This window comes from Corythoichthys intestinalis, chromosome 15 (genome assembly GCF_030265065.1).
Source record: "Corythoichthys intestinalis isolate RoL2023-P3 chromosome 15, ASM3026506v1, whole genome shotgun sequence".
Lineage (NCBI taxonomy): Eukaryota > Metazoa > Chordata > Actinopteri > Syngnathiformes > Syngnathidae > Corythoichthys > Corythoichthys intestinalis.
In genome coordinates this window covers 6,256,829-6,275,879 of record NC_080409.1, presented here as the reverse complement: position 1 = coordinate 6,275,879, position 19,051 = coordinate 6,256,829, and the positions used below count along the sequence as shown (strand labels likewise).

General features: G+C 39.7%; 1 protein-coding gene across 12 annotated transcripts in view; it reads left to right on the top strand.

Annotated features, from left to right (window-relative positions):
* The window catches only part of fgfr3 (fibroblast growth factor receptor 3), a 148,810-nt gene that overhangs the window by 33,561 nt on the left and 96,198 nt on the right, over nt 1-19,051 (top strand). For 8 of the 12 annotated variants that reach the window (XM_057860204.1, XM_057860202.1, XM_057860201.1 and 5 more), the window contains exon 3: nt 17,375-17,641. The exons of 2 other annotated variants lie outside the window; for them this stretch is intronic. In XM_057860204.1, coding sequence (XP_057716187.1) covers nt 17,375-17,641 — 267 coding nt within the window. The remainder of the gene's footprint in view (nt 1-17,374; nt 17,642-19,051) is intronic. 2 more of the 12 variants (XM_057860206.1, XM_057860205.1) reach the window with 1 other exon arrangement.

Below are 19,051 nucleotides of genomic sequence, written 5' to 3'. Positions count from 1 at the left end.
CAAGCGCTTCTGGCGTGGTTTGTTGGGAGAGAAAAAAAATGAGGTCGTCGTCGCCTTCGCCGCCGCGGTCTCCTTTCCAGGCTTCCATTACGCTCTGCAGGCGGCACAAGGATTTATTATTTTTGCTCTCCTGGCAGAATAACATAAGGGGGAGCGGGGGGATCCGAGAGGGGAGAAGGATGCTTTGCAGCAAAGATGGCCGCCCACGTCTCTCTTTCCATTCACAGAAGAAACCATTGGAGGTGTTTTTTTGGTGACCACTTCGATAGACGTCGAATCATGTGGCGTCTGATCATATGACGATACAACAATTATCGATACATTGGTCAAGAAACAATTTGCTGTAAATTGGAATGAGTTTATAACTAGTAGACGTCCAATCAATTTGAAGTGGGAAAGATGGCAGCAAATGTCATTCACTGCCACCCTCCCGACTATGGCCATCAATGCCAGGCAACGTCTCATGATGTGAAATGCCCTAAAATGAACTCATTGCCAGGCATTGACGGCCATAGATAGGAGGGTGGCTGTGAATGCTCTCGTTTAGGGCTGCAACTAAGAATTATTTTTTTCATCGATTAATAGGACAATAAATGAAACGATTCATCAATGAATCGGATAAATGTCACTTTTTTTCAATTACCTTCACAATTTAACTTGTTACAAGTTACTAAGTTTTTTTAGGCATGTTGTAATGAAGACAAAATGGATGACTACAGTATATCATTCAAAAATAATATATTACTACAGCTTCCTGACTTAACTAGTCTACAACTGTAATGTTTAAAGTGCATAAATCTTATTAAAGTTTTTAATAAAGGTTCTGAGTATGAAAAAAAAGAATTTCTCAGTACATTTACTCCCCGGGTTACGAACAAGTTCGGTTCCTATGTTCGCGACGTAACCCGAATTTCCGTGTAAGTCGGAATTAACCCTTTAGGTACACCTAAATATCCCCTAAATCTAAAAATGAACTATCCCCCCCAAAAATTGTATTCATAGACTTCATAATGTATTGACAGGGCACAGGGCTGATAAATAAAGGTCCTGCATTGTTGGCGAGGCCGTTAAAGCTGACCAAGTGGAATCACATACAAAGAGCTTTTTTGTTGAAGATTCTTATGAATCAATGCTTAAATCCCCGATTTCTTTATAGATATGGATGTAAAACAGTCTCGATTCTTGGTTAAAAGCAAAAAAAAAAACGTGCAGTAGGCATTTTTTTTACTTAAATATGTCGAAGTACAATGCTAGTCTTTCAGTAAATGTAGCAAGTGGCCGCCTTAAGTACACAGAGCTTTTCCGGGGGAAAATTCTTGTGAATAAATGCTTAAATCCCCAAATTCTTTATAGATGTGGGCGTAAAACAGTCTTGATTCTTGGTTAAAAGCAAAAAAAAAAAAAAAAAATGTGCAGTTAGCATTTATTTTACGAAAATATGTCGAAGTACATTGCTAGTCTGTTAGTGAATGTAGCTAGCAGCCGCCTTATGTAAACAGCTTTTCTGGTGAAAATTCTTGTGAATAAATGCTTAAATCCCCAAATTCTTTATAGATATGGACATAAAACAGTCTTGATTCTTGGTTAAAAGCAAAAACAAAAAACAAAATATGCAGTTAGCATTTATTTTACGTAAATATGTCGAACTACAATGTTAGTCTGTTAGTGTATGTAGCTAGCGGCCGCCTTATGTAAACGGAGCTTTTCCGGGGGAAATTCTTGTGAATAAATGCTTGAATCCCCTAATTCTTTATAGATATGAACGTAAAACAGTCTCGAGTCCTGGTTAAAAGCAAAAAAAAAAACATGCAACGTGCAGTTAGCATTTATTATTCATAAATATTGCGAACTGTGATGCCAATGGAGTAGTGGCTAATTTCTCCCATTGATTTTTTTCACGTTTTAAAATGTATGCATGGTACTAAAAATATAATAATTACCTTGAATCCTTGAACAAATCACTCCTTAGACAATCCTTCCAGTTTGTATGCGGCACAGCTTCGTACTTTTTCAACAGAAATCCGGCGTTAGATCGCTGCGTGCGTGTTTGTGAATAGCTCCTCTTTATGTGGGCGGCCCCCTACTTGGCGCAGTGCATGACCAATACTGCCCCATCAATACCATTATGAAGTCTATGCATGTATTATACGTCAGTGTACTTTTTTCGCCAAGTAATTGGAGCTAAATCTTGCTAGCCAGCGAGCTAAACTGTAATCTTTCCCCCATCTCTCTTACTCGGCTGCGAGACATCTTTGTGGGAGCAAATGCACTCTTCCTCATGTGTGCACGTGCGTTCTTCTTCTTCTTCTTGCAGTTGCAGCTAGTACAGAATGCTGCAGCCAGAGTCCTCACAAATACAAGGAAGCTGGACCACATTACACCGGTTTTGAAATCGCTACACTGGCTTCCAGTGAGTCAAAGGATAGACTATAAAATACTACTGCTCGTCTACAAAACACTTAATGGCCTTGGACCAAAATACATGCTTGACTTGTTAGATTCCTATGAGACATCTAGACCCCTAAGGTCGTCTGGAACCGGTCTTCTGCATGTTCCAAGAACAAGAACCAAGCAGGGTGAGGCAGCATTGAGTTATTATGCTCCTCACCTCTGGAACAAGTTACCTGAACGTCTGAAGTATGCTCAAACTGTTAGCTCTTTTAAATCAGGGCTAAAAATGCTTTTGTTTAGCACTGCATATCCATAACTGTCTATATATTTCAATCTACTTGCTTTCTATTCCTCTTGTGCTTATCTCCATTGCTGATTTCAATTATTATTATTAGTAGTAGTTTTTGTTTTATTTGTATTTTTGTTTTATTTGTATTTATTTATTTATTTTTATTATATTTGTGATTAAATGCGATCTTTTGTCTTGGTTTTTACGTTGTATTGATTTAAATGTGATTTTTATGATCTTCATGTGATGTAAAGCACTTTGAATTGCCTTGTGTTGAATTGTGCTATATAAATAAATTTGCCTTGCCTTGCCTTGCCTTGCCTTGCCTTGCCTTGCCTTGTGAACATGCGCTCTTACTCCCGTGCGGAAGTACCACCTGCTCTACGCAAAACAAAACTCAACATTATAATCAAATACATGATTGGACGTCTATCGCCGTCGATGACGCTGAAACATTAATCACAGCTAACCCTCCAGTTGAAATGGATAAGAGGCCTCTCTGTGGAAAGACTTTCCTACATAAAGAGTCTCTTTCTTCCTCACCCGCCAGTCCGCCCGCCTTCCGTCCGTTCGTCGGATAAATAAACCTCTTCACGGGCAGAAGACCCGGCCGGCGTCTGCGAGCGCATGCCGGCCCGGCCCTACTCAATGAGAGGGCCTATATTATTGTCAAGAGCCATTTGTTATCATTGCGCTGGCCTCTTGATTTACTGAGTGACTGACTGTCTTTCACTCGTGTACTTGTTGAAAAAAGACTTCTTCAAACACAAGCTGATTGAAAAGTAAAGCTGTTCATCCATCTTCATCTCATTTTTTCGTGTCTTTGCAGCTTTTAATGCCACTTTCGTCAGATAAGATCACGTTTATTCAGTGTGAAAAATCATTTTAACCAAGTGAGCACCTCAAATTTGGGGTCACTTTTTGCTGTTAATTTACATCCAGAGACGCAACGAAAATTCGGCGGCTGAACATTTTTGGGTCAAAATTTGACTAAAAGTTCAGTTTTGGTTTTGCTCCAGAACGTTTTTTTTTTTTTTTTACCGAAATTATTGGGGGTGTAAAAGTACACTGAAATGTTATTTCAATTCAGTTTAGTTTAGTGTTGCAACATAGACTTCATAATGTATTGATGGGACACAAGTCGCAGGGCTGATTCATAAGGGGCCTATCTCCGTTAAAGCTGACTGAGTGGACTCACAGACAAAAAGCTTTTTCCGTTGAAAATTCTTGCGAATAAATGCTTAAATCCCTGAATTCTTTATCGATATGGATGAAAAACAGTATCGATTCTTGGTTAAAAGCAAAAAAAAAAACGTGTAGGTAGGATTGATTTTATGTAAATATGTCGAATGAGCTTTTTCCATTGAACATTCTTGTAAATAACTGCTTAAATCCCTGAATTCTTTATCGAAATGGACGTAAAACAGTTTTGATTCTTGGTTAAAAGCAACAACAACAAAAACGTGCAAGTAGCATTTATTTTACGTTAATATTGCGAAGTATAATACCAGTGCTGTGGTGGCTAATTTCTCCCATTGATTTTTTTCACAACGTTTCAAAATGCATGCATGGTACGAAAAATTTAATAATTACCTTGAATCCTCGAACAAACCACTCCTGAGACAATCCTTCCTGTTTGTATGCAGTACAGCTTTCGTACTTTTTCAACCTAAATCTGGCATTAGATTGCTGCATGTGACCAACTGCTAATAAATGAAGCGGAGTGTTGGACGGCGCCCTTCGGGAAGGCGTGACACAGTGAATGGGTAATGTGTCATGTCAATACATTATGAAGTCTATGGCTGCAAAGATAATCAGTTAACTTGAGTAATTTGATTAGAAAAAAAAGCTTCAAATCAAATTTTGCAGCTTCGAGGATTCCTTCAATTCAAGTGGCGTTGTACTGGTTTGTTTTGAAAGTGTTTGCATTTAGTTGAATTCATATGGGTGGATGCACTGCCCTCTAGTGGCAAAAGTGAATATGCTATACCTCATTTAAAAATGGCTGAATCCAGCTGTAAGGACCAACATAATGTTTTAGGTTTTTGTTTGAGCTAATATGATTGTTTATGTGTTCGGAATTTAGTTTTGAGGTATATTTAGCTTTTTTTTTTTTTATTGTAGGCATATGTATTTGAACAATTTGTAAAGATGTAAAAGAAAAACAACTTTACCATGCCTTAGCATTTTATATCATTTAAGCTAGCCGACTTTTGCTATGTAAGTTCGCCAATTGTTCCTTAGTTGTACTCTGACACTCTTTTTCTTTTCTTTTTTTTTTAAATTCTGTTTGAGGCAAAGTTCGGGTATTTCAATTAATTTTTAAATGCATTTATTTCTCTTATGACATGAAAGCGCAATTTTGGATAGTTTGAAAGAAGTCAGGAATTTTATTTTTTCGCATTTAATGCTCTTTTGAAATTGAAATCTTAGCAAGCCTTTGTTTTACATTTCGTAAGATTCATTCTGCAATGCATTAAATGTTCCTAATCCGATTACACAATTATTCAAACTAATTGATAGATTAATTGACTACTCATAGACTTCATAATGTATTGACAGAACATGGGCTGATAAATAGGGGGCCTGCATTGTTTGAGAGACTGACAAAGCTGACCGAATGGAATCATAGACAGAGCTTTTTCGTTGAAAATTTTTGTGAATAAATGCTTAAGTCCCCGAATTCTTTATAGATATGGACGTAAAACAGTCTTGATTCTTGATTAACTCATTTGCTCCCGGAAACGTATAAATACGTTCTATTTTTAAATGCTTCACTGTCCCAAAAACGTATTTGTACGTCTTTTGCGTTTTTTTTAATAAGAAGTTTATATACCTTCCACTGTATCTGAGAAACAAAGAACAACACTCCAAACCCATTTTAAAGCAATAAAACTGGCCACTGGAGGGCAGTAGAGCATTTTGCAAGACCAGGCAACCCGATTCAACAGCAGTGAACGGCCGGGCAGCGTGGTCGGAGCGCTGGCGGCACGATGCCAGGCGGCGCTCCGACCGAACAAAACAACGAGAGGACGCCTGGAAGGCCAGGCGTTGGAGGACTGCGCAAAGGGAGTGAGACCCTCAGTAAAAGACCCCGCAGAAACGCAAAAATAATCCATCTTTGTGAGACAGACAACGATGAGGGAAAAGTTTACACGGCTGATGTGGCGACAACGGCGTCATCTCGGCGACAAACCGTCATCTCTCAGTAGTCATGTGTGAATAAATTGCTACTTTGCTATCAAAAGCTCTATTTGGCTGGTTGTTCATGTTGTTTTGTAAAAGGAAAACATTATTCAGATGTTTGGGATGTCACTGAAGCAAAAAATAGCCGTGTTAAAGTCAAACTTATGTTTGAAATATATGCGTTTACAAAAAGCTCATTTTCTCCCGTTTTTTCATCAGAAATTGGAAAATTGCTCAAACTAAGCTATTTTCTAATGCTGATTTCTAAAGAATGGAAAAAGATTGACTTAATTTTTTTTCAGCTGAAAGAAGAGAGTCTAATCTTTCTTTTGGTGGGTTCCATGTTTATATAGCAATGGAACAGAATTTTCTGTGGGCCTTGCAAAATCAGTCAAAATCCGGAAAAACGGCCAGGAGCGAAGGGCCTTGCTCTGGTGAAAATGGCTGAGAGTGAATGAGTTAAAAGCAAAAAAAAAAAAGTGCAGTCAGCATTTATTTTACGTAAATATGTCGAACTACAATGCTAGTCTGTTAGTGAATGTAGCTAGCAGGCGCCTTTTGTAAACAGAGCTTTTCTGGTGAAAATTCTTTTGAATAAATAAAAATACTTAAAATGCATTTATTTATTTGTTTTTAAATGTAGTGAATAGAACTTGTGTAAATAAAAGTGACCCTTTTGGGTGAAATTTTGAAAAAATGACACTGAGTTTATTAAATTAAAACAAAAACAAACAATTGTAACAGTTATAAAAATCTTAAAAATTGTGAAAAACTAAACAAAACTGCAGGCTTTGAATCCTTAGCAGCAACAACCTGAGCATGAAAAATTTAATTTTCCAAGTTTAATTATTATTATTTTAATTTTTTTGCTTGAAAGATGAACAGCTACACATGTTCTCCAGAAAGATATTTTGTTGCTGTGACAATATCAAGTGGAGTTTCTTTGAGCATATCCGTTAAGCAATTGTCAACATAACTATGGATTTATCCACTTGCCTTTGTTTAATGGTAATTTTAACAAGAAAGCCAAAAAGTGTTTAACAGCACTGGCACTGGCGTTATTAACTATTATTAGTCCTAGTCATATTTTAGTCATCTCAAAATGTATTTGTCTATTTTTTGTTGTCGAAAACTCGAGAGTAATTTTGTCTTGTTTTGGTCAACGTTTACAATAAATGTTTTCGTCTGTAAAATTTTAAAAGATTAGTCCAAAAATAAATAAAGGTTTCCACCTATTACGTTGTCTGACAGTTTAAGAGGTCGCCCGCTGTTAGCATTAGCCTAATGCTAACGTGAACGCGAATGCTATGCTACTGCATTTAGTGTGTGATGATCACTCAGAACAGACCTTTAAAGCCTAAAGCAACATTGCACATTCTCTCTGACCAAGAAAATAAATCTTACCATCTGTGCATGTGTGCAAGCCTGGAGACTGGAGAGCAGCGGCACGTCGAATGAGTGATGCAACCAGGCACTGCTACGATGCAGGCTAACTACACAAAAAATGCCACACATTTACAGCAGAAGGATGACTGGCAATACACAATCGGACATCTCTCATTTTTGATGGCCCTGAAAGAGCTAAACATCAAACTTCTAGACGCTTGCCCGCTAATTATAAATCCACTGTAACGGCAGTGTTTAACATCAAATCATGAAAACGCTACTCCGGCGTCAAGTTACGCAAGAGCAACATAGCTTTTGATAGCAAATTTAGTACGTTTCGTCTGAAGTGGAGCTCATTTCCAAGCGTGGGACTTGATGGAGGGACGCTGTCGGCTAGCGGCGATGACTTTGCTCTTTTCCGCGCGCTGCTTCAAAGTGCCTGCTATGGATCTTGCAGCCAATTACATCTGCGAGTCTTCCACATGGGACGCAAAACATCATTTTCGCTCTCCCGGCATGGAAGCTCTTATTAGGAACCCTTTTGAAAGTGCTGCGTTTCTTCATAGTCAGTTCTTGGGCCCAATTGATCAACGTTTTTAGAGCTTACCCTCCAAAAGCCCCAAAAAGTTCTTCCTGGAATTGTTTAATAACCTGAGATTGTTTAGTGTTTTACTCAAAAATTCAGCCTCCAAAGCCCGTTTGACTTGGCAACTTGAAATTTGGTGGTCATGTCTATCATGAGTAGACCCACAAAAAAGTCTGAAGAAGCCGGTCAGTAAAACACTCAGGGGGTCCTCCACTTTGGTTTAAACTGTACATTTTACAGTCATGTTACTCATTTTCAGGAGTCATCACAATTTTAAAAATTCAGCCTCCGAAGCCAGTTTTGCTTGACAACATGTAATTTGGAAGACATGGCCATTATGAGTAGAACCACAAAAATGTCTCAAGAAGCCTTTCAGTAAAACACTCAGGGGGTCCTCCACTTTGGTTTAAACTGTACATTTTACAATCGTGTGACTTATTTTCAGCAGTCCTTAAAATTGAAAAAAAAAAAAAAAAAAAAATTCAGCTCCCAAAGCCTGTTTTGCTGGGCAACCTGAAATTTGGTTGACATATCCATCATGAGTAGACCCACAAAAAAGTCTCAAGAAGCCTTTCAGGAAAATGCTCAGGAAGTCCTCCTCTTTGGTTTAAACTTTACATTTTACAACCATGTTACTCATTTTCAGCAGTCATTAAAATTTTTAAAAATTCAGCCCCCAAAGCCTGTTTTGCTGGGCAACCTGAAATTTGGTTGACATGCCCATCATGAGTAGACCCACAAAAAAGTGCCTGGAAGCCTTTTAGTAAAACGCTCAGGAAGTCCCCCACTTCGGATTGAAGCAACTGTTTCAATGTCGTTGAGCCCAATTCTACCAACGACCAAATTTGAAGTCCATATACAGTGGAATTTGAGTTTTTATTATGAATATTATTTTTATTATTTTGATATCTGGTAATTGCAAATATATACAGTATATACAACCCCTAGCAAGAAGTATGGAATCGCCAGTTTCGGATGAGCACTCACTCAGACATTTTTCATGTAGAACGAACTCTGATAGAAAGCTTGGGGAAAAAAATGAAATAGTTCAAAAGTGCAACTCTTTAGCATTCATAAACGCTAAAAGAAATGAATAAAAAACATTGTGGTGGTCAATACATTTTAATTTTATAGAGCAAGTGCAGGGAAATATATATGGAATCCCTCCATTCTGAGGGGGAAAAAAGGAATCATGAGAAACAAAGAAATAACAATCAAAACACATCTCTAGTATTTAGTAGTCCCATATCATCAAGGACTGAGGGATTTTTGATGTCTTCTTCAGGCAGTCATCTTTGTAAATCTCACTGGAACAGCACCAAACAAAAGTTCCAACATCAACACCTTGTCCAATGCAGATTCTTGACTCTTGACAAGTTGATGATGCTGGAAATTTTATTTGGTGCTATTCCAGTGAGATTTACAAAGATGACTGTCTGAAGAAGACATCAAAATTCCCTCAGTCCTAGATGACATGGGGCTGCATGTCTGGCAAAGGCACTGGGGAGACTGGCTGTGGTTACATCTTCAATAAATGCACAAGTTTACATTGAAATTTTAGACAGCTTTCTTATCCCTTCAATTGAAAATATGTTTGTCATTTTCCAAGATGACCATGCATCATGCCACAGAGCTAAAACTGTTAAAGCATTCCTTGGAGAAAAACTCATCCAGTCAATGGCATGGCCTGTAAATAGCCCAGATCTCAACCCTATTGATAACCTGTGGTCGAAATTAAAAAAAAAACGGTCCATAGCAACGCTCCGACTTGCAAGGATGATCTGGCCACTGCAATCAAATAGAGTTGGCACCAAATTGATTAAGAATACTCATCAAGTCCATGCCTCAGAGACTGCAAGCTGTCATAAAGGCCAGAGGTAGTGCTACTAAATACTAGAGATGTGTTTTGAGTGTTATTTCTTTGTTTGTTTGTTTCTCACTGTTCCATATTTTTTCCTCAGTGGAGTGATTCCATATTTATTTCCCTGCACTTGCTCAATAAAATTAACATGTACTGATCACCACAAGGTTTTTTTCATGTCTTTTAGTGTTTCTGAATGCTAAAGAGTTGCAATTTCTAACTAATTCAATATTTTTTCATGCTTTTTATCTGACTTTGTTCTACATGATTAAAGGTCTGAGTGAGTGCTCGTCTGAGACTGGTGATTCCATACTTTTTGCTAGGCGTTGTATATATATTTTGGCCCAAAGAGGTCCTCTTGGCTTTTAATTTCACCAAAAGATGATTGCATCATATGGAGTGTCAAGGCTGGGCAATGATTACACCTACTGTGTAACTACCCCCCTCTGTCGGCGCCCCCTTTTCTACTAACCTACGTGTTTAAGACATTTCAAGACATATGTTCTCATTTGCCTTCGCAGAGGTCAGCGCTAATACAGCAGTCAGTGAGCCATTCATTCATTCTGCTGCTGCTCGCAACAGCGGCGCCTGTGTGTTTTCCTTTTCCTCAATGGACCTTTTTGTTTGGAATTTAAAAAAAAAAAAAATTTTTTTTTTTAACTTGTAAAAAAGTTGTTTGTAGCACTACAGAAAGTCAGAGAGCTAAAATGCCTCCATCGAGACAAATACACACAAATACTACTACCATTTTATTATCATAATTTACACCCTTAAATATCTCAACGTTTGGAGATTGGAAATAGACCATGGGTTTTGACAGTAAAGAAATTTCGCCTCTCCGAGTACCATTATCAGGGCCAACATTTTGACTGCCTTTGATGCTTATCAGGCTCTTTTGATTAGTGCATCTGGCTTTCTGGCAACTCGTATTATTACATGTGGAACCGGCCGTCTCGTTTGACACGAGCATGCTGTGATGAACTGATGGTCCATTCACATATTTTTCTTGGACCTTCCAATGTACGTCAGAATAATATGCTTCAATTCAGTGCCCATTGGTGGTCCTCCCATCGCGGCTTGCACAGAGATGGGCGTTAATACAGAGCTCGTTTTGCGCGTTAAGTCTCCACTCAATCAGCAGCTGGACTGGCCCCGCCCAACTCAATGCCGAGCGAACTGGAGTATATAAAAAATGCATAGGGGAAAATTAAACCACGAAAGTGAACTGCGTGGTACCTCAAGTCACAGAGGTGCTATCAGTTTCACTTTCATGACTTTTTCGCCTGTCAAAATTGTTGCCACTTCCAGGACAGAGAGACTAATGAAACGGCTGCCCCAAGAGGCTTCACCTGTCTTGGCCACTGTTATTTACAAGTTCCCTGGTTGCAGTTTCCACTTTCGGGAAATATACGCGGCGCCACACCATGTTTCTGTTTGTTATTTTCCAAGTGGTGAGTGCGTAACTGAGCAACAATTGTAACACTCCAAGTCAAGATGTCAGGCTTTCATTATTGTTTGCCAAAGATTTATTTCAATCACAATTCGGGAACTGCTCGTGAAAGCCGAGCGGGGCCTCAGTCTCGCTCCTGCGTTCTAATACGCTCACCAAAAAACCAGTGATCCCAAAACCGACTTGGACAAGCTGGCAAAGGATTTAAAAAAACAAACTTTAACTTCCCCTTCCCCCATCTCAATTGGTAGGGTGGGTGGCTGTTCATCTCAAGCTCGGGTCCTCTACCAAAGGCCTGGGAGTTTGAGGGTCCTGCGCAGTATCTTTGCTATTCTTAGGACTGCCCTCTTCTGGACGGAGATGTCTGACATTTCTCCAGGTATCTGCTGGAGCCACTTCTCCAGTGTGGGGGACACGGCCCCCAGTGATCCTACAGTGGACACCACTGTTGCTTTCACCTTAAAGGCTCTCTCCAGCTCTTCCTTGAGCCCTTGGTATTTCTCTTGTTTCTCATGTTCCTTTTTCTTGATTTTGCCATCGTTGGGAATAGCTACATCAATCACAAGGGCTGTCCTCTGCATATCCATGATCACCATGTCCTGTTGGTTGGCCATGACCATCTCATCAGTCTGTATCCCGAAGTCCCAAAGGATCTTAGCTTTCTCATTTTCCACCACCTTGGGAGGTGTTTCCCATTGCGATTTAGGAGTCTCCAGTCCATACTCTGCACAGATATTTACGTAAGCTATACCAACTACTTGGTTATGGTGTTCCATGTATTCTTTTCCTGCCAGTATCTTACACCTTGCTATTTTGTGTTGGACTGTTTCAGAGGCCACTTTGCACAGCCTTCACCTGGGTGGTTTATCTGGGCTTCTATTGCTCTGGTGCTCAAGGCCTGCTCCTATGCTGCCATGATTAGCGCCTCTGTGTTGTCTTTCAGTCTAGCCCTCTCTTAACCATTGGCAGGACTTGCTCAGATCTGCCACTTTAGTTATCTGTATGTGTTACATCCCATGTAGAGGTTTTTCCTCCCATGACGGTTCCTCCAACTCCTCCTAGTTCTCCTAGGCTATAGAGGTTGCCGACCCCTGGCTCAGGTGTTACAGCCTTATCCTCTTCCTTCTCGTAACACATGCCCTTGACCTCACGTGTAACAATTGTCATGTCCAGTGTGACGTCACAGTAGAATCATGGGGTATGTAGTTTTCCACGCTGCTTTCCGATTGGTGAAAGGACAGGAAATGATAAAGATATGGACATACACATGGTCCATGCAGTGTTTTAATGCTTATATATGAGAACAATGAAGCACGAAGGGCATCATCTCCAGTTTTAATTGGTCTATTGACTTCATGTAAAAACGAGGGTGAGGCTCTTCTTCCGCACTTTCGAATAATGAGTACCTCAAGCGTGCGGGAGACGTAATCGCCAAGTTACTAGAAGCTTGTAAAATGGCATGCACACAGGATGCGCCAGTGCGTCTACCGACCTTAGAGGGTTTAAAAAAGTAGGCGACAGACACTATAAAAATTGGGAAAATTTTTTGTGGGGAAAAAAACATGGCCTATTTAGGGGCCGTTTACACGGTGACGCTGTAACACCAAGACGCAACGATTGTGGATAGGCCTCGCATTTACATGGTGACGGCGAAAAACGAAAGGCGCAAACTTTTCATTTCCGGTCTCCAAGGCGGAACGATTCGATTGCGAGGCTTGCTCCGCAACCATATGAATGAAAAGCTCTCACTCCAATGACGTCAGCACTCGCACACATCACTTTGGCCATGCGTAGCGCTCCTACTAGGCATGTGCCGGTATGAGATTTTGACGGTATGATAACCTTAAGCAAAAATACCGCGGCTTCACTGTATCACGGTATTGCAATTACCGTATTGGCCCGGATATAAGACGGCCCTGATTATAAGACGACCCCTTCTTTTTCAAGACTCAAGTTTGAAAAAAGACTTTTTGAACACCAAATTAATTTTTATACAGAAAATAATTACAGTACATCCGAAACAAATGATTATAACAATATATTTGAGAGAAAAAGCATGTTATTTTGCCTCATTCAAATCTTAATATCTGAACATTTAAATATGTAAAGTGCAATCACATTCGTAAATGAATGGCTTCTGGTTTTTGAAATGTAAATAAACCAATCTTTTGTGATAAAACAACAAAATTGCAATAACTGCATTAACCATCAAAGTGAAGTCTAACTGTAACTATAGTCTTGAAACAAATCTGAATTAGGAAAAACATTGCAATAAAATAATGCAAACTTGAGAGTAGCTGAGATCTGTCATGACAGAATATCGCTTCAATGATATCTGGTGCCATCTAGCGTCGTGAATAGGTATAATGTCTAGACGGCTGAGATCCGACATGACAGAACATCGCTTCAATGATATGTGGCGCCATCTAGCGTCGTGAATGGGTATAATGTCTAGACCGCGAATATAAGACGAATCTTATTTCAATGCAAAAAATACTGTCTTATATTCGGGCCAATACGGTATAGCTTTAATATGTATTATTTTGAGATGTATGGGTTATATATATATATATATATATATATATATATATAAAACTTTTTCCTGTGAACAGGATTTTATTATTTTCCACAACATATTAGTAAATTAGAGCATCAACCTGAATATAATGTTCTTAAAAAATGAAATAGCAAAAAATTAATAATTGAAATATTTTGAATAAAATTGAAATAAATAGAACTTATAGACTAAACCTACAGCCACAATTTGCTCAACATTAGAACAAGACCAAAAAAAGAGAACGACTTAAACTATACTGTATATGATCAAATTGATTTTATGTATGCGAGAGCAATGGACAGAGCGCGTGTGTATGACACGTATCATTATTTTCACATTATACACATACACACACACACACCCTCTCTCAACACAGCAAATCACCACAGAGAAAATACACCACAGGCTGTGTTATGAAAATGTTTTTTTAACAGATGTTTACAATGGCAGAAGACTTTACAAAAGTAGGCTAATGGTAGAGAGGAAACTAATTTGCTGTCTTGGCATGCTAACTAGCCACGTTATCTGCCTTGTTAAGAAGCTTACGTTATAGTATTTGTTTATTTACCATCGCTAGACACACTAAACGCACTGAAGTGAACTCTCGTATAATACCTGGTGGGAAACATTAATGACAGTGTTTACTTACCTTAAATTTTGTGTAAAGTGACAGATGATGATCACATAAATGTCAAATCAAATTAGAGGTCCTGCTGTCCTTCCTCCTCCAAGCCGCGGCCGTCTGTGTTTCTTTTTGGTAGCCGAAGTACTCCCATACTAGCAACTTTGTTTTTTTTCAAGGGGGGGGGGGCTCAGGTGTTGGTCACTGACAGACAGAGGACAGAGCAACAACTGGAAGGGGATGGGTGACCACTGCCGCTCCAAGCCTTGGATTTCTCGCTGCATTTTTTGGACATAAAATATAGCTAAAACCGTCCTACAGTATAATGGAAAATTTTTGTGGTTTTGAAACCGTGACATTTTCATATCATGGTAAACCTTGAAACCGGTAAGTGGCTCATGCCTAGCTCCGACTAAAGATTCAAAACAGCAAACATGGCGGAACGTTGGCTTTAATTTACTTTTTTTAAATCATATATTTAATGTTCGCATTTTTGTCCCCTTCGGACCAAAAGAAAAATCACTGTAGACGCAATGACTGGAGTAGGCGGGTATGTTGTCTTCTGGGCTGAGGAGGTATTTGTCAAGCTAGTGCATCATTGGGTATTGCCTTGTAAAACTGCACTGCCCCCTAGGACCTGGCATCAATACTACATCGTTTTCACACGGAATTCGAATGGAGTTGGAACCAAGACGGAACCATATAAATGCAAACATGAAATTTGTCGTATTCTCGGAGCGTCACGGTGTAAACAGCCCCTTAGTTTTCAGGCGTTATTGATTAGCCCTTGGTGGGTGTGTCAGGGCATCATTTGTCACACGCCCCCTTGGCATTTTCCCAGGATGCCGATGGCTCCCAGCTGGTACATGCGAAAGTATGCGTGCGTACGTGCGCGTGTCAGGGCTGCCGTTCCCTGGAACGGTTGCCGCGGGAACATGGTGGAAGCCGGAGTAGAAAGGTCCGCCGCGCCGTGTTGATTTTTCTCTCGCTCTCTGCTTGCCTCCTCCAAACAGTTGGTTCACTTGCCCCTCCTAGTCCAAATGGATTTGACGTCAATGACACAGAACACATCACAGCTAGTGCTACCAATATGAATGAAATGGACGCCTATCACTCTGATTGGCAGGCATTTTGGGTTACGTCCTTCTTCATTTTAGGGTACTTGCAGGTCTCCTCCTATTGATTTTATGTCTCTTCCAGAGCATTTTTGGTTATTTCAGAGGTACTTCCTGCAGATCTTGGTTCATTTCCTGATGATTTCATGGCATTTCTTTGTCTCTTCCTGTTCAGTGAACATTCATAATTGTTTTTGTGGCCTTTTCAGGTCACTTTCTGTTGAGTTTAAGTCACTGTCTGATGGTTCGGGGGCATTCCCATGTCACTTCCTGTGCATTTTTGGCCCATTTCAGAGTCACTTCCTGTACATTTTGGATCATTTCGTGCAAGTTTTTGGGCATTTCCAGTCGGCGACTGTTGACTTTGAGTCACCTTTTGATGATTTTTGGGCATTCCCGGGTAGAGCCAGGCGGTATACCGAAAATTTACCGTTACTGAAATTCTTCACAATGACCGACGTAATTTTGACCATGTCGGTAAATTCAGTAATTTAATAAAACAAGAAAATATAGTCTTTTCATCCGGATTTGACTTTGTTGTTTGGCTATGTTCATTCCCCTTTAAGAAAGCGGTCAGTGTGCTTACGTATGAAGTCACGTGGTTATTAGGAACTTAGACAAACAGAAGCCCGGTAGGCCAATGCTAGCGGCTAACGCTACAAGCAAACGTGATGGAGTTGGGCTTAAAGGAGCTTCGGTACTTTCACCCGACATTAAATCGACTCTTGACGGCCTCCAAACGGGCTTTCACCCTCTTTCCTCCATGGTTCACATGATTTCTGGAGAGGGTGCTTGCTACTGGTAGCCATGCCACAGGCTAACGCTAGCGGCTAACGCTATAAAATGATTGTGATGGAGTCAAGTAGCAGTTCTAACCTTGTCAAAACAGCTGAACTGAATGAGTAGATTGGGCACGGACTGCATCTAGCAATTAGTATGAATAGTATTGAAGCCTATAATATATATCGTTTAATGGCCACGGGTATTTTTCTGTATGTGCTTGCTTCATTCTGTGTCATTACTGCCATGGTATACTCTTAAAAGTTTCATTGGCAAAAGAGCAATATAGCTTTAATGTGTGTGTTGTGTGTGTGTGTGTGTGTGGGGGGGGGGGGGTGCGTGTAAGTATTTAAAAAAATTCTGAATAAAAAAACCTGAAACCTTGAAGTAAAACACTTGTGTTGAGTAATTATGTCACAGCAGCCATTAACAGTAAGTAGCCTGTTTGAAATGCTTTGTTCGAACTGTAAGTCATTTGTGTTACAATGACATGTTTGCGCAGTCGTCGTATTGATTTTTATAACATTGTTGTACATTGTACATTTACATTGTTCAAGTCATACAAGCTGTTATAAATGCTCATTCTTGAATTCTTCTCAGATTTTCATATTATATAACAGTCCGTTTTGGGTGAATTTATCGTCATTTATCATATCGAGGAAAATCTGCTCAATTTACCTTGAAACGTACTGTAGGCCATATCGCCCAGCCCTATTCCCATGTCACGCCCTGTACATTTCGGGCCATTTCCTGTAAATTTTCGGGCAATTCAAGGATGTTTTTTTTTTTTGGGCTTGGAGTCCAAAATATTGACCACCAATATAGATTTTTTGAAAACCAATAGGAGTAAATGGAGTTGTATGTGCCATTGGAAATGAATTGACCCACTGAAAATGTATGGGGAAATGTTGAATTTTTGAAATGTCACATTTTTGCGAAGTTTTTTTTGCCAAAAAGTGGCTGATCACTTTTGTGCATCTTGTTTTTGGGAAATCTGAAATTTGACATTTTTGCCGTTGGACATAAATGGGCATTTTTATTTCTCAATTAATTGGACATTTAGTGCAGTCACTGGCAGCTAACAAATTGATAGCTAACACATGTTATTATAACCTATTATTCTATATAATGACCCAAATTCTGATGTTCAGATGCAGCGTCCAGCGAGCCGGCCTTCCTGGAGGATTTTGTCCTGGGCGTGGGGGACACGCTAGAAATGTCTTGTGACCCCGAAGAGGACTCTGCCCGCCCCGCCGTTTGGTACAAGGACGGTGCCGTGCTGGTGCCTGGCGAGCGGACGCGGCCGAGCCAGAGGACGCTGCGCATTGTCAATGTGTCCTATGAGGACTCAGGTGTCTACTCCTGCCGACTGGCTCGCAATAACAAGCTGCTCAGCAATTACACCATCAGGGTGACAGGTACGACACCTGTCGGGCAGTGAATGATCGTTAGGCCTGTTGTGATAATAAATTATAGTTGGCGGTATATTGTCTCATATATTATTTTATTTTTTAACCAATTCAACCGCTAATGTAGAGACAATACATTCTAATAAATCTCCCATTTAAATGCAATACAGTATTATTCTTATATGAAACACGAATTATATTAACAATAATAAATCTTAAAAAAACACACACGCACACAATGCATCACTAGTCATTTGAAAGCTACCCAGTGCAGAATATATACTGTATGTCTAATAACCGCTTGCTAGATTTCCTTTTTGGGGAAAAAAAAAACAAAAAATGGTATGAATTCTTTTTTTGAATCATCAGCATTTAAAAAAAAAAACTCAATTCACAAAATAGATTCATGGGGCCCTTCTTTGATGGCTCTTTGAGAAGTTTTCTATTTTTTGTAGGTTGGGCAAATTTCACGTTGCTAAGCAAGGGGCGACGGGCTCACCGGCCATTTTTTTTTCACACTCACTTGCGGGCCTTTCAGCCAGCAGTCAAGTGCGACTTTGTAGAGGGCGCGCAGGCCGTTTCCTGTCCCCACCCTGCGTAATACGCACACTTCATTCCACTCCAAACACACACATCGACTGTTACGCTTTGCTTGAAATATTTGAGCAAGGTGTCAGATACGCGTATCTGCTTTAGCACCTGGACGGCGCCCAGACGGCGCTAAGTGGACGTCTCGTACTGTACACAAACGCCCTGTAAAAACCAGACCTGCGGTTGTGAGCAAATATTGAAGAGCAGAGAATGCCGTTCGGGGGAAAAATCGCTAGGCGGGAGGTGAGCTTATTGGCTGCCGTTTTGAGATTTTCTCACGTTGCTACCAAATTTCAAACTCAAATAAAATTGATAGATTCATAGTGGGGCTGGGTGATATGCCCTTAAGTATGTATCGCCGTAAATTGAGTTGATTTACCTCGATAACACCAAATGAGAATAAATCTGCCCAAGTGGACTGTTATATTATTTGAAAATCTGAATCAATGCATAAAATACAAATGAACTGTTTCTCGTTAATTATTTACCAGCTTTCAATTTAACATATTTAAGGATTGAACATGCAGTGTAAACCTTAAGTATTTAAAAATATCTTGTAAACAATAAGCATTCAAGTATGAACATTTATAACAGCCTGTATGATTTGAACAATATACATTATAAATATCAATATGACCACTGTACAAAAATGTCATTGTAACACCAATGACTTGGACAATACACTTCAAACAGACAACTGTGACATAATTACTCTGCACAAGTCTTTACATGCACGCACACATGCACACCCACCACACACACGCACACACATTGAGCTATACTGCTCTTAAGCCAATGAAACATTTAAGATTTTTTGATGGCAGTAAT